This window comes from Eptatretus burgeri, chromosome 9 (assembly GCF_056783735.1).
Source record: "Eptatretus burgeri isolate ZD-2024b chromosome 9, Ebu_testis_v1, whole genome shotgun sequence".
NCBI lineage: Eukaryota > Metazoa > Chordata > Myxini > Myxiniformes > Myxinidae > Eptatretus > Eptatretus burgeri.
In genome coordinates this window covers 35054541-35070847 of record NC_140969.1, presented here as the reverse complement: position 1 = coordinate 35070847, position 16307 = coordinate 35054541, and the positions used below count along the sequence as shown (strand labels likewise).

Here is a 16307-nt window from a genome sequence, read left to right as displayed (position 1 = left end):
TATATATATATATTGTTGTGGTTGACCAAATTCGCAAACCACCATTCAGGTCCCTTAGGTGAGATATCTTGGTAAGTATATGTGTAGTTAGGCCCAAACCCGTTGTCTAGAGGGAATAAATGTCATTCATGAGGGCTGCGACTCTTCAGGATAGCCGTTTTTCTTTTACTATCTTTATTTTGGACCAACCGCCATTATTACCACCACCAACCACGTCTCAACAGCCATCACAACAACAACCACCAACCACAACGCCGCTTCACCACAACCGCCACGACCTTTAGCGTCACAACTCGCCACCATCGCATCACCGTCATCTCGCGCCACTCGTGGGCACCGATGCTGGACTCGTGTAGGGCGCGCACCGAGCAGCGTGTTCCAAAGCATCGCGGACTTTCCGAGAAAAACGGATCAAAAACGACTCACGCCCACTTTTGTTCCGTCCAATCGGTGAGCGAGGGGCGATTTGGCCCCGCCTCCAGGGCGTTGGAGGGCGGTCGCTATATGCAAATTCATGGATCAAAAAGCATTCACGCCCACTTTTTCTCGGGCCAATGGGGAGCGAGGTGAAAGGTCGGAGGCAGAGGGTCAAAGATGAAGGAGCGAAGCCACGGGGCTTATAAAAACGACCGCGTTCGTCAGTCGAGTTCAGTTCGCAGGAGGAAGAGTTGAGTTGGAAGCGGAGGAAGAGTTGGAAGTTGAGAAGCAGTTCGGAGTTCGCAGTTGGCAGAGTGCAGTTGGGAGTTCGCGGAGTCGGAGTGAAGAGGACGGAGCTGTGGAGAGGCGGCGGCGGCGAAGGCGGACGGCGGCGGCGAAGGCGGACGAGGGGGTGCTCGCGTCGGATTCGGGGACCTGCGGAGAGAAAGGCCGGCGGCGCGACCGAGGTCGTGGTGGAGACGCTCGTCGCGGGACCCGCGATTTTGTGAAATCCTCCTTTCCCCGAGCATCAGCAACCCCCTCCTGTTTCCTCCCACGCTGAGATAGTGCGACAAAAGGGGGCCCCCTTCCCACCCCGTACCAGACACTGTCCGCGAGGCCCGCGGAGTTGAGGCACCACCGCCGCTCCGCGCCTCATCATCAGACGGGTAGGCCCGACACGGTCTCGGCCCCAGGCCCGCCTACCCCCTCATCCTGGAGGGTGGTTCTCTTTTCTTTTGCTTTGGGAATATGTGTTGTCGGCGCCGTCTGTGAAGTAAAATTGTATAAGTGTTGCCGTGTGCTCGCGTAGTCGGTATTAGATCTGCATTGTTGCATTTGCTTTTTGTCTTCTTCTTTTCTATGTGCTTTTGGTGGAATTGTATATGTGTGCTTTCCGTTCATCGCGAAATAAATGTGCTTATTATTGAACTGTTTTCCCGCTTCGCTTCGTCATTTCTTTCATTGAATCCTCATCTTGCTTCACGTAAAGGGTTGGTCGTGGGTTAAGACGCCCGATAATTAATCGAACCGTCGAGGTCGACGAATAACACCGCTCGGTTATCCCGATAGTACGGAACGGGTCGCTTAAGTGGCCCGTGTCCGAAGTCGACCTGCGGCGAGGTGCGATCGCCCGGTCTACCCTCCGTGTGGGTACTTAGGTAGGTCGAATCTGGCGAGCAACCCTATCCCATGCGGGGGCCGATTGGCTCGATCGCGGTGAGACCGAAAGGTCCACCCGTGACTGGTTCCCGGTGTTAGTCCGAGAGGGTCACGACTGGATTGTCCGTCCGGTGGGCGACGTGCCGCGATTCGAGTTACGTGGCCGTCAGCACGCCGGCGGGCGCGAATCCGCAACACTGGTGTCAGGTCGTGCGATACAAATTCATCGCCCTCCTCGCAGCACTGGTAACGGAGAACGGGAAAACGGGCTCTCCTGTCTCCAATTAAATTCACGGGAATCGGTCCAGGGGTGAGAGGAGCGACCCCCGATTCCCTCCAAATTACGAGCGAGCTAAATTAACCCTTTAAGAGAAGCAAGATGGCGTCTCAAGGCGAGCGGGTGCCGGGTGGATTAGGTATGTGTAATAGTAATGTAGAATCCATGGCTCAGGATGAGATCACCGTGCAAGAGAAACCCGTACCAGAAGGTTGGGAAAGGCATCGATGTCGTTCATCTGGTCGGTTTTTTTTATTATAACTCCACCACTAAATGTAGTCAGTGGGAGTGGCCAGGGCAGGTGACAATGCGGCATGTTATGGAACTCGCGCAGAGCATAATTGACGAAATGAAAGAAAGGAACAACGAAATGAAGAGAAATACGCAACAAATGGAAAATAAAAAAATGGATGGAAACGCACTCGAAGCGAAAAACCAAATGAAAGAAATGCGGGGTGAGATGCAGAGCATAGGCATAGGCCTGCAGGCAGGCATTATGGCAATGGCGAGGAGCGAAACGCGGACCACGGGCGAGAAAATGGCGCTGCCACGTGCTGGGACGAACGAGCTGGGGGGGAGTGCAACGGCTGTCAGGCCCGCGGTCGGGGCGGGCGAGAAAATAATTCGGGAGACGTGTAAGACGAGACACGAGGTAAAGAAGGTATTAGAAAAATTAAAAGAAAGCCAGGAGGAGACAGAGGAGGGATTGAAGGTCGAAACGGTGGAGTGTGAGAAAAGACTTCAAGACATGACGAAGAGAGTTGATAAGCTGGGACTGGAGGGAAAAACGGAGACAGAGGAACTGGGAAGACGGGTAGAAAACCACAAGCGCAAGCCGGAAGAACAGTTAGAAGCCAAAGCAAAGTCTGAGTGTGCGGAGATGAGAAAGGAATTGGAAAAGAAAGTTTCTGAGTTACAGAAACACCAAAACAAAGAGAGGGAACTACAAAACGAACTGAGAGTGTTAAAAGAGGAAAGGAAGAGAACGGAAAATGAAACTTTAAGAAACCACACTGTATAGATCGAACAGCTGGAAGCGAAGGCCAGACTAAAGAATGAGGAACAAGAAAGAGTAATGAAGGAAGAACGAATGAGACAGGAGAAAGAAATCAGTCAGTTGAAAGAAATGACGAGATTGCAGAAGGAGGAACAAGAAAGACAGTGGAATAGAAAACTGAAAGAGTATGAATTTGAAACTGAACGACAAAAGGAAAAAAATAGGTTTGAATACGAGGAGAAAGTAAAGGAGCAAGGAACGAAGCAGGAAGGAGAAATCAGGAGATTGAAGGACACAACGAGATTGGAGAAGGAAGGACAGGAGAGGAAACAAGGAAGAGTAATGAGACAACAGCAAATGAAACACAAAAAGGAGATTAACCAAATGAAGAAAACCATGAAACTGGATAAGGAAAGACAGGAGAGGAAACTAGGAAGAGTAATGAGACAGCAGCAAGTGAAACACAAAATGGAGATGAACCAAATCAAGAAAACCATGAAACTGGAGAAGGAAGGACAGGAGAGGGAACGAGGAAGAGTAATGAGACAGCAGCAAATGAAACACAAAAAGGAGATTAACCAAATTAAGCAAACAACGAAACTGGAGAAGGAAGGACAGGAGAGGAAACAAGGAAGAGTAATGAGACAACAGCAAATGAAACACAAAAAGGAGATTAACCAAATGAAGAAAACCATGAAACTGGATAAGGAAAGACAGGAGAGGAAACTAGGAAGAGTAATGAGACAGCAGCGAATGAAACACAAAATGGAGATGAACCAAATCAAGAAAACCATGAAACTGGAGAAGGAAGGACAGGAGAGGGAACAAGGAAGAGTAATGAGACAGCAGCAAATGAAACACAAAAAGGAGATTAACCAAATTAAGCAAACAACGAAACTGGAGAAGGAAGGACAGGAGAGGAAACAAGGAAGAGTAATGAGACAACAGCAAATGAAACACAAAAAGGAGATTAACCAAATGAAGAAAACCATGAAACTGGATAAGGAAAGACAGGAGAGGAAACTAGGAAGAGTAATGAGACAGCAGCGAATGAAACACAAAATGGAGATGAACCAAATCAAGAAAACCATGAAACTGGAGAAGGAAGGACAGGAGAGGGAACGAGGAAGAGTAATGAGACAGCAGCAAATGAAACACAAAAAGGAGATTAACCAAATGAAGCAAACCATAAAACTGGAGAAGGAAGGACAGGAGAGGAAACGAGGAAGAGTAGTGAGAGAACAGCGAATGAAACACAGGAAGGAAATGAGCCAATTGAAAGAAACTATGAGATTGGAAAACAAAGAGCAGGAGGAACAGTGGGAGAGAAAACAACAACTATATGAGTGTGAAATTGAACAACTAAAACGGAGAGCGAGATTGGAGTCAACGCAGATTGAGGAGCTACGGAGGGAGAACGAACAGCTAATGGGGCTCAGAGATAAAGAACGACTCAGATGGGAAGGAAAAAGGAACCAGGAAGAGACAGAAAAAAGGAACCAGGAGAGAAAATATATAGAGACACGGGAGACAGAAAAAATAGAGGGAAGACTACACGATGAAGACGGGGTAAGTGACGCACACACACACACACACGGAGGTAGTGGAGGATAATGGGGATGAGCTGGCGGACTGGGTGGAGACCCAGTGCGAGCACCTGGATGGCAGCCTCCAGGAACGAGGGGAGGGAGTATGCCCCCTTGAGGCGAGTCACGACCAGGTGAGTTCGGTCGTGCTTTGCGAGGTTGAGGGGACGAGTGCTGTGGACAGGTGCACGGAGAGCTTGGGGGGTATAGAGGCCCCGGAGACCCTTGTGGGGACACTAATCCCCAGTGTGGTTGTCCCTGTGTGTGTGGTGCAAGGTGTGAGTGCATCCCCGTGTGTGGAAGCGACCCCGTGTGTGAGTGGTGTGGTGGCGATGGTGCCGGAGTACGTGCTTCCCAGCACGCCGTGTGTGGATGAGGCACCGTGTGTGGAAGAGGCACGGAGTATGGATGAAACACCGCGGTTGGGTGCCCCCGCGTGTGTAAGTGAGGCACGGAGTGTGGATGAGGAACCGCGGGTGAGTGCCCCCGCGTGTGTGAGTGAGGGACGGTGTGTGGATGAGGCACCGCTGGTGAGTGCCCCCGCGTGTGTGAGTGAGGGACGGTGTGTGGATGAGGCACCGCGGGTGAGTGCCCCCGCGTGTGTGAGTGGTGTGGTTTGTGTGAGGGTAATAGCATGCGTGAGTGAACGGCCGAGTGCAAGGGAGACCGTGTGTGTGAGAGAGCGGTATGTGAGGGAGATGTCGGTTGGCATGCGGGAGCACGCAGCCGCGTCTCCCGGTGTGAATGTAATGGTGAGGTGTGTGAGCGTCGTTACACGCAGGTGTGCGTGGGTCGAATGGCGACGACGGCGACATGTAAAGAAAGAAAGCCGAGTGGCGGCTGTAGTTGTTTCGGGGACCGTGCCGGGTTCACCCAGCAGTGAGCACCCGGTACGTGCTGTGCAACGCACGAGGCCGCCACGTGCTCGCTTGCGAGAGTGAAGTCCCGGTCCGGAAACGCACGCGGTGGATTTGCCGATCCCGCGGACGGACAAAGTTTAGGCAGGATTACGGATTTGGACCGGACGGGTTCTCCACGCGATCGTGTGTGTTAAGCTCCAACGGGCAAAGCACATGTGTTCGCGTAGGGAACCCCTCGAGACGTGGGGCTTGTGTTTTTTTTTTATGCGCACGGTGACGCCATGGCTGCACGTGGGGTTGGAATCCGGCAGGAGGGGTATCCCTGCCGGATGGTACCGTCCAAGGAGGGACGAGGTACACGTGCAGCTGCATGACGTCACGGGCAGGTGCAAAGTGCGCGAGTTGCCGCGCTGGTGCTGCGCATGAAAAAAAAACAAAAAAAAAACAGCATGCCTCACTTTCGGGTGCACAGGATTCCTGGGCAAGGGGTGGAAGACCCCCTTGACCTGGGCACAGGATGGAAACTAGTTAGGGGGAAGGGTTAGCTTAGTTAGACCGACTTCATGGGGCAGGGGTAAGTCCTCATGGAGTCCGTGGAATGGATTAGTTAGAGGGATTGTAGCGAGATTTAGGTTGGGAAATAAAATGATTTTTGATTATTTGGAGACAGTGACAGACTTGTGAATGTGTAGCGGGGACGTAGCTTAGCTACGTAGTGTTAAAAGGAACGTGCTGTAGTTTAAGGGATGACGTGGGAGCACGAGTTAGTTAGGGGATGCAGATAGAAGGATGGCAGAGTTCAGCGGTGAGTGTGTTGAAGAGTTGGTGAGTTGTGAGGTGAGTACTTGTTGAGTGAGTGAGGCCAGCGGGTCTGTGTGAGTGGAGCGAATGGGGAATGCATGGTGCGATGAGTGATTGGGGGGAGGAGTGACTCCCGCCCAAGGGACCCCGGGGTCAGTGTAGACTGAGTTAGGGGGTTAGTCAAATTGAAAAATGGAGGTTGTTTTGTTGTTGGTGGGGAAGTAGGCTCGAAACCCGTTTGGAGGGGTGCAGGAGCCCTGTTGACGGGTTGGGAGCGTGGCTGCGAAAGGTGAGTATCGCTGAGTGGGTACCCCGGGCACCAGGCTAGTCGGCCGTGGTAGGCCAAGGGCCCATGGGGGGCCGGGATAGCGTAGTGGGCACGGGTGCGTCTGCTTGGTGCGGAGGCCCGGGGCGCCATTAGCCGCGTGGGCAGTGTTGTGGGCAAGGGTGACCCTCGGAAAGGGGCCTGGGAAGCCAGCCTGCCACGTGTGCGTTTCAGGGGAGGTGCCATGGGGGGCACTCCCCGGTGTTAGGGAGCTGGTAGGCTCGGAGGCAGTGTAGTGCCCGGGGGTGCCATCGTCGGAGAATCGGCAGAGGGTCGTGCCTGCCAAAGGGAGCCACGTGTCCCAGCCATGAGACCGTGTGAGGGCACGGAGAGAAAATTGGGGGGCGAGGCCCGAAATTGTGAGGACACCAACACAGGCGACGGGAATCTGGGTTGTTAGAACCAATAGTTTAAGCGAGAGGCGCTTGTTGAAAGCCCTGGGGTAGTTTAACAGTTAAATGGTTAGGGTAGATTAGGAGATGTACCCCTCCGCACCATCCATCCCCTCGCTGTCGTTGTGGGCCGCTGGACCCACTTGGTGTTAAGATCGCTGAACTCTGGGGAGGCCATTCTGAGGCTTGATTTGGGCCTCGACACAGGACGTTAGCTCTCCCTTATTCCCCTCCGGGAAGGGAACGTAGGGGTTGGGAGTAGGCTAGGTGACAGGATAGGTTAGCCGAACAAAGACGATAAAGGGGGTTAGGGGACGATTTATAGTGGGGAAGTAAACATAAAAACAACAAAAAAAAGTTGGGGCTAAATTGGGGTTTGGACAAATTAAGGGAGTGGGTATGGACAGTGACAGGCAAAGGCGATAGGTGGGAGGGAGACAGGTAGGTAGGTCCGAGCCTGCCTTCCAAGTGGCCAGCACCACCGCACTCCCTCCACCAACCTCCACTGAACGGCAAAGGCTGGCCAGCTTCATCTGCTGGCTGCGTTGCTGCAAGGCAAAGGCCGGCCCACTTCATCGGCAGCTGTTGTTTTGCTGCAAGGCCTGTGCCGGCTGGATCGTCGGCAGCTGTTGTGTTGCTGCAAGGCCTGTGCCGGCTGGATCGTCTGCGGCTGTTTTTCTTCAAGGCCTGTGCCGGCCAGTTCATCTGCCGGCTGTGTTTGCCTGCAGCGGCCTTCTTCTGCGGGCTGTGTTTGCCTGCTGCCTTTGCCATGCCCACTGCCCACGTTCACCAGCCCCGTTCAATTTTGCTCTGCCCCCCCCCCCTCCTGTTCATTGCCATGTGCGCCAGGATCAAGGCAACAGTTTGCAAGCTGCAAGAACTGCCCCGTTGGCAGCTACAACACGGGCCTGCAGTGGCGGCCCGTGCACCGTGTTTGCGTCCATCCATTCATCCATCCATCCATTGTGCTCATTGCGTGTGCCACTTGAGCTGGCACGGAGACTGCGTTGGTGCAGCCCATGCACCGTGTTTGCGTCCATCCATTAGTTGTGTTCATTGCGTGTGCCACTTGAGCTGGCACGGAGACTACGTTTGTGCAGCCCATGCACCGTTGTGGTTCACTGCGTTCGGTTCAAAAAGGAAGGCCTTGGACTGCGTGTAAGCAGCCAGCCACGTTCCCTGTCACCTGCATTGTTTTGAGCCAGAGACTGCATGCGAGCAGCCTGGCTCCCTGCTAACTGCTTTTCTTTTGCAGAGTTCATTGATCCTGGGCCATGGTTTAGTGTAAAATTTGTAAGTTAAGGTTAAGATGTACTGTACATATGAGTGCGCCCCCGGCATGTCTGTCCTAGCGCCGGCAATTTTATTTAAGTCGTCCGTGTGAGTGAGTTTGTTTAGGTAGTTACTCAGCCCTTAGGTTATTTATTTTGGGGACACGAATACCATGAATGTCGCACTCAGGGATCCGTAGGTAAAATGTACTAGGGGAAAACTACACATGATGGCACACGAAAATTTGACGACTCGGGACGAGTCTGTAAAAAGGGGAGGGGGTAGTGTTGTGGTTGACCAAATTCGCAAACCACCATTCAGGTCCCTTAGGTGAGATATCTCGGTAAGTATATGTGTAGTTAGGCCCAAACCCGTTGTCTAGAGGGAATAAATGTCATTCATGAGGGCTGCGACTCTTCAGGATAGCCGTTTTTCTTTTACTATCTTTATTTTGGACCAACCGCCATTATTACCACCACCAACCACGTCTCAACAGCCATCACAACAACCACCAACCACAACGCCGCTTCACCACAACCGCCACGACCTTTACCGTCACAACTCGCCACCATCGCATCACCATCATCTCGCGCCACTCGTGGGCACCGATGCTGGACTCGTGTAGGGCGCGCACCGAGCAGCGTGTTCCAAAGCATCGCGGACTTTCCGAGAAAAACGGATCAAAAACGACTCACGCCCACTTTTGTTCCGTCCAATCGGTGAGCGAGGGGCGATTTGGCCCCGCCTCCAGGGCGTTGGAGGGCGGTCGCTATATGCAAATTCATGGATCAAAAAGCATTCACGCCCACTTTTTCTCGGGCCAATGGGGAGCGAGGTGAAAGGTCGGAGGCAGAGGGTCAAAGATGAAGGAGCGAAGCCACGGGGCTTATAAAAACGACCGCGTTCGTCAGTCGAGTTCAGTTCGCAGGAGGAAGAGTTGAGTTGGAAGCGGAGGAAGAGTTGGAAGTTGAGAAGCAGTTCGGAGTTCGCAGTTGGCAGAGTGCAGTTGGGAGTTCGCGGAGTTGGAGTGAAGAGGACGGAGCTGTGGAGAGGCGGCGGCGGCGAAGGCGGACGGCGGCGGCGAAGGCGGACGAGGGGGTGCTCGCGTCGGATTCGGGGACCTGCGGAGAGAAAGGCCGGCGGCGCGACCGAGGTCGTGGTGGAGACGCTCGTCGCGGGACCCGCGATTTTGTGAAATCCTCCTTTCCCCGAGCATCAGCAACCCCCTCCTGTTTCCTCCCACGCTGAGATAGTGCGACAAAAGGGGGCCCCCTTCCCACCCCGTACCAGACACTGTCCGCGAGGCCCGCGGAGTTGAGGCACCACCGCCGCTCCGCGCCTCATCATCAGACGGGTAGGCCCGACACGGTCTCGGCCCCAGGCCCGCCTACCCCCTCATCCTGGAGGGTGGTTCTCTTTTCTTTTGCTTTGGGAATATGTGTTGTCGGCGCCGTCTGTGAAGTAAAATTGTATAAGTGTTGCCGTGTGCTCGCGTAGTCGGTATTAGATCTGCATTGTCGCATTTGCTTTTTGTCTTCTTCTTTTCTATGTGCTTTTGGTGGAATTGTATATGTGTGCTTTCCGTTCATCGCGAAATAAATGTGCTTATTATTGAACTGTTTTCCCGCTTCGCTTCGTCATTTCTTTCATTGATTCCTCATCTTGCTTCACGTGAAGGGTTGGTCGTGGGTTAAGACGCCCGATAATTAATCGAACCGTCGAGGTCGACGAATAACACCGCTCGGTTATCCCGATAGTACGGAACAGGTCGCTTAAGTGGCCCGTGTCCGAAGTCGACCTGCGGCGAGGTGCGATCGCCCGGTCTACCCTCCGTGTGGGTACTTAGGTAGGTCGAATTTGGCGAGCAACCCTATCCCATGCGGGGGCCGATTGGCTCGATCGCGGTGAGACCGAAAGGTCCACCCGTGACTGGTTCCCGGCGTTAGTCCGAGAGGGTCACGACTGGATTGTCCGTCCGGTGGGCGACGTGCCGCGATTCGAGTTACGTGGCCATCAGCACGCCGGCGGGCGCGAATCCGCAACAATATATATATATATATATATATATATATATATATATATATATATATATATATATATATATATATATCTCTCTCTCTCTCTCTCTCTCTCTCTCTCTCTCTCTCTCTCTCTCTCTGAACATCTGGCTTTCTTGTTAGCCCTTGTAACAACATTCTTTGAGCCTTGGGCTCGGAGAAGCCCAATCATAAATCAGCACTGTTTTGGTATAGTTCAAAAGGGAACATCTTGTAGTAGAATGAGACGATAATATATATATATATATATATTGTGATAAAGATCTGCCTGATCAATAACAGATCTTCTTGCTTGTGAAAAGATAAATGCTTTGTCAGGCCAGGAGAGAATATTTGCTGGGGTGTTGTTACTTTCAAAGAAAACGATATCTTAGAAAGGAAATATAAAGCTGATGGAAGTTGGGGAAATCATGAAAACAGATGAGCAGGAAAAGTATATATAAAGTAAACCAAACTGCTTGCAGGCCAGAGTTTGACTGAACTGGTATACTGTAGGTATTCTGTGCCTTTCTACTCTCGTGTACACTTTTGATGCGTATTAAAAGCTCTTCTCTACGACGATTGGTGTAGTCATTGCTTGATTGCAGACCCTGATCTCGACATATATATATATATATATATATATATATATATATATATATATATATATATATATATATATATATATATATATATATATATATATATATATTACAAACTCGATTAGATGAGATATATTTATCTTTTAGAAACTCGCTTTGATGAGATATATTCATCTCTTACAAACTCGATTAGATGAGATGTACAGTATTTATCTTTTACATACTCGATTAGATGAGATGTATGTATCTTTTTCAAACTCGATTCGATGAGATATATTCATCTTTTACAAACTCGATTAGATGAGATGTACAGTATTTATCTTTTACATACTTGATTAGATGAGATGTATTTATCTTTTACAAACTCGATTAGATGAGATGTATTTATCTTTTACAAACTCGATTAGATGAGATATATTCATCTTTTACAAACTCGATTAGATGAGATGTATTATCTTTTACAAACTTGATTAGATGAGATGTATTTATCTTTTACAAACTCGATTAGATGAGATGTATTCATCTTTTACAAACTCGATGAGATGAGATGTATTTATCTTTTACAAACTCGATTAGGTGAGATGTATTTATCTTTTACAAACTCGATTAGATGAGATATATTCATCTTTTACAAACTCGATTAGATGAGATGTATTTATCTTTTACAAACTCGATTGGATGAGATGTATTTATCTTTTACAAACTCGATTAGATGAGATATATTCATCTTTTACAAACTCGATTAGATGAGATGTATTTATCTTTTACAAACTCGATTAGATGAGATATATTCATCTTTTACAAACTCGATTAGATGAGATGTATTTATCTTTTACAAACTGGATTAGATGAGATGTATTTATCTTTTACAAACTCGATTAGGTGAGATGTATTTATCTTTTACAAACTCGATTAGATGAGATATATTCATCTTTTACAAACTCGATTAGATGAGATGTATTTATCTTTTACAAACTCGATTAGATGAGATATATTCATCTTTTACAAACTCGATTAGATGAGATGTATTTATCTTTTACAAACTTGATTAGATGAGATGTATTTATCTTTTACAAACTCGATTAGATAAGATATATTCATCTTTTGCAAAGTTCATTAGACGAAATATATTTGTATTTTACTGAATATATGAGATATATTTATATTTTACTAACTGATTAGATGAAATCTTTTACCAACTCGGTTGGATGAGATATATTTGGTGAGCATCACCGCAGATTTTCTCTCACACGGTAAAACCACATAATCCGCAAAGAACAACTGTCTGTCTGCCAGGTAGATGATTGTTCCCGCCAATACAAACCATTCAACCAGAAGGCACGTGGTGCGATCGGTGGGTAAATGTAAATATGTGGAGTGTGACGAGCAGTCTCCCAATCTCCAATGGACATAAAGTCCTACACCAAAGAGTCACCTTCTATCCAGAGGCCTCAGGTGGGCGACTCTGTCATACAAAGATTACATGGTCAACATCAGAAAACATCGAACGGAGCCACCTATCCGGATTTTGGGCAAATTTACCGCTTATGGAGGTGCCTTTTTATACAACAAAAAACAACAAAAAACATTTAAATAGCCTGGGCCATGCACCTTGACCCTATGGCCAAAGCACACCGTCCAACAAGACTGTCCCGTTAGCATACACATGCCCCTCAGTCCAAAGGCTGAAACACATGGTCAATCAAATGAAATGGAAGACCAAGAAGGAACCCAAAGAAGTAAAGAGCAAAGATGGAGTTGCCAGGAGGGACCTGGATAGGATTCGGGTTTCAGCCGCTGCTCCCCTCCCCTCAAACCCATCCAGGCACAGCCTGTTTCAGAAAAAAAATTACAGAAACGTTTCTGCAAGAATTCACTTCTCCTGAGAGATAATAACGAAAGAGAGGAATATCAAGTAAAAGAGATGAAAAAGCAAGAATTCAAATGAATAAAGAGAAATGTGAAAAAAAATTAATAATATAGAAAAAAATGTGAAGGTAACAATGATGTCGAGAACAAACGGAACAGATAGATTTCAGCAGTTACTCCCCAGGCTCAAACACAGATACATGCACAAGTGACCAGAAACACACACATCCTTACCCCAAAGGGCCAGAATGCACGGTCATACAATTGGACCTCTCTAGAGGAGTGAGTCCCCATGACTTCAAAGTTATTCTGTCCAAAATTTTCATCAGGACGGCACACTGATAAATATCTCACCAATGATGACCGTGTTCATCGTTTAAACATCAATCGCACCACCTGGCTGTTCTGGTGAGCATCGCTGCGGATTATGTGGTGTCACACGGTAAAACCACACAATCCGCAAGAACAACCGTCCGTCTGCCACCTAGACAATTGTTCCCGCTAATGCAAACCATTCAACGAGAAGGCATGTGGTGCAATGGACAGGTAAATCAAAATATGTGAAGTGTGACGAGCACTCCCCCGATCTCCAATGTCCATTTGTGTCCATTGGAAATCGGGGGAGTGCTCGTCACACTCCACATATTTTGGTATATATATCTTTTACAAACCGGATTACATGAGAAATATATTTGTCTTTTACAAACCGGGTTAAATGAGAGATATCTTTATCTTTTACAACCTAGATTGGATTGGAAATCTGATATTATCAAGTAACCTGAAGTGCACAACAAATATAATAAACACAGCATGTGTATTCCTTTGCAGTAAGTTCCAAAAACAGTCAAAATAAGGGTTCTTAAATGGAGACTTTCGTCTTTCGTAGTGGAGTTGTTGAGTAAGTCTGTGTTGGGGGTGGGGGGGGGGGGAACAAAACGTTAACAGCGTTCCTGACATGTCAAATTTCTATAAATAACCGTGTTTGTGTTACCGGAGCTCCACATTATGCAAGCACAGCATTTTGAACAACTGCAGAAAAAGCTCCATCAATATGTACATTCAATGAAACGTCATAAAACCTCGGTGCCCAATCGACGACATTTTACAAATAGTTCTCAACTCGGGGTGGACGGTTGGCATGGTACTGCATTCAAGCAGTCTCCGTAGGACGGGTGCTCTATCACCGAGAAGCACGGTGATGTTGCACATGCTATTGCTCTGTAGACCAGTACCATGACATGGTATTGCGCACATATTGTCGTAGTTGAGTTCGCACGTGGTACAGAAAGTACAGTATTGTCGAGCAAAACCGCGGGAGTGCACGTGCTAGTACACTGCAAGTCAGCACCATGGTCTGGTACTGCACATATCCCAGTAAAGATCAGCACATGTACAGTAAAGCAGCACCGCGGCACATATTGCACTGCACACCACATAATGGCATGCGTTACACGTACACCACTGTACTACACCTACGTTATTGCACTGTACATGAGCAGCTCCATATGATACTGCACGTATTACACTGAACTGTTGAACAGCACTGCGATACGGCACATGCTGCACATGGGGCGTGGTACTGACGGTGCTGAACATTCGTGTTGACAGTTTCTCGAACAGGATGACACGGGTTTTCCCGGGAGTACGATTCACAGTATTGACACTTAAAGCCGTGGGACGTGCTGAGTTCCCTTTCCCAAACGACGCGCACTCCAATCCCACGGTCCCTGAGCTGAATGCAATAGGGGCAATCACGCGTGGAGCAATGGAAACGTGCAGCACGACACGTCCCACGACTTGCACACGTCTTGAGTACAGTAGGTTTTTGAAATTTCGGAAACGCAAGGTGTATGCATATCTCTTTCGGAGGCAATGGACGCAGCCAACGTTTACAGCCGGCACCGCGCACCATCACGCCCATGCTCACCCCGTCCACACCAGTTTGGTACACAGGCATGATCAGGCACCCACACCGCACCACGCTCTTCCCACCTTGTCTCGTCGCAACCGCAGCTGCTTTTGACATGTCGAGGAGGCCGAGACGACCCGCAGCTGCCGTTCTCCGAGCAGCCTCTAGCACCTCCTCGGTGCCCCGAACATCTTGACTTGTTACGTCACTCCTTGATGTCCGTCCTACTCCGCAACTACTTCCAATTGCTCGGCCCACTGCATGACTGCTCCGACTGTCCATTCTACTTCACTACTCTCTACTGTCCGCCCTACTGCACTACCACACGCTCAATTTGGCTGCCTGTTTTAAACATTCATTGAAGAAATACATCAAGATATTTGACCAAAAGGGGGCCAAGATAATTCTTGCTACTAGCACTATGACTACAACTACTACTACTACTACTATTAACAGCTTTAACCGCCCCAATTATTCCTTTGCTGTGGAATTGTTGGGGAAGGTCATTTTGGGCCACATCTTTTACGAACAGGCTGGTTAGACCTGGCGTTCTCATGAAGGTGAGTTCAGGGTGCCAGTGATAACCTACCTAATCTTCAAGTAAGACACTGGTGAGATCTTTAACATCGATCAGTTGGTACTAGCAGATAGGACACCCATCTTAATATCCATCCTCGGGACGGTGGACTTTGTGAGGAAACGTGCCACCTGCACGAAGCACCAAATAGAGAGTTTTATCATCAGGTCTGGAATCGAAAGCAGACAAAAGATAACTTCGAGGTATGTGCATTTACCTCCATCAGATTCCTCCCGAAATTGGCTGCAGTGAAATATGAGGCCGAGACAGTGGGATTAGGAAAGACTTGGGCCAAACTTGCACACTCTATCAGCCGCCAAGCCTCAACGAATGTGACCTGGCAAAACAAAAAAGAGGTTTTGCACCAATTTCGTCGACTCGGCTGGCTACAAGTGATCGGCTGGATCTCCAATCTGAAGATAAGCTTATTCCATGAATAAACTAAGGTTAGAAACTTTGGTGAATTTCTCAACTTCGACATTCAGAGTACTTGGCCAACACCACATTGCGTAAACAGCCACTTGCAGCTATCGCAATGCTCTGGGTTTTTTTTTTTTGATGAAACAGTCAGATTTCCCCAGGTAAACACGTTTTGATATCACTGTTGACTGACAACAAGCTGATGATATTGCAGCGAATCAGTTTCATAGTTTTACAACACTTATCAATGAAACCTCGCACAAAAAACAACAACGTAACGTTGTTAGTCCATGAAGTTGCACAGGAAAAGTTCACATTTTGAAGAAGGCAAGTAATTCAATAAGTGAGTTATTTTTTCGGTTTATAGACACATATATAACAAGAAAAAGAGCAATCAGAGATTTCAGACCCTCTCCAGAACTTGTTTTGTGTGGTGTTTGTGTACTGGTGTGTTATGTAATTAATAAGAGACATAATTCGAACTACCACTTTATAAATGCTGGCAGTAATGACCAGGTGCCAAAACGTCCCCCTTTGATGCAACCCAACCTTGATTGGACACCTGACCCTGACCCATGACGTTTTTTTTTTATTATTATTCAATTGAATTCAAAATGGGATTAAAATAAATTCAATTCAAATCAAATGGAAGACCAAATAGTTGGAGTCCTGCATTGGAGTCATCAGAAGGAACCCCAGCAAGCAAAAAGCAAAAAGCAAAGATGAAGTCATCAGGAGGAACCTGGATAGGATTCGCATTTCAGCTGCTACTCCGCTACCCTCAAACCAATCCAGACACAGCCAAG

General features: G+C 48.3%; 1 protein-coding gene across 2 annotated transcripts in view; it reads right to left on the bottom strand.

Annotated features, from left to right (window-relative positions):
• LOC147019888 (6-phosphofructo-2-kinase/fructose-2,6-bisphosphatase 4-like) overlaps nucleotides 1–14788 on the bottom strand; it is a 167343-nt gene extending 152555 nt beyond the window's left edge. Inside the window, exon 1 of one of the 2 annotated variants that reach the window (XR_015061564.1) lies at nucleotides 14588–14788. Coding sequence is in view for 1 of the 2 variants with exons in the window: in XM_085894702.1 (XP_085750828.1) it covers nucleotides 14588–14621 (34 nt within the window). In the remaining variant the exon portion in view is untranslated. The remainder of the gene's footprint in view (nucleotides 1–14587) is intronic. The other variant, XM_085894702.1, reaches the window with a different exon arrangement.
• Nucleotides 14789–16307: the final 1519 nt, after the last annotated feature.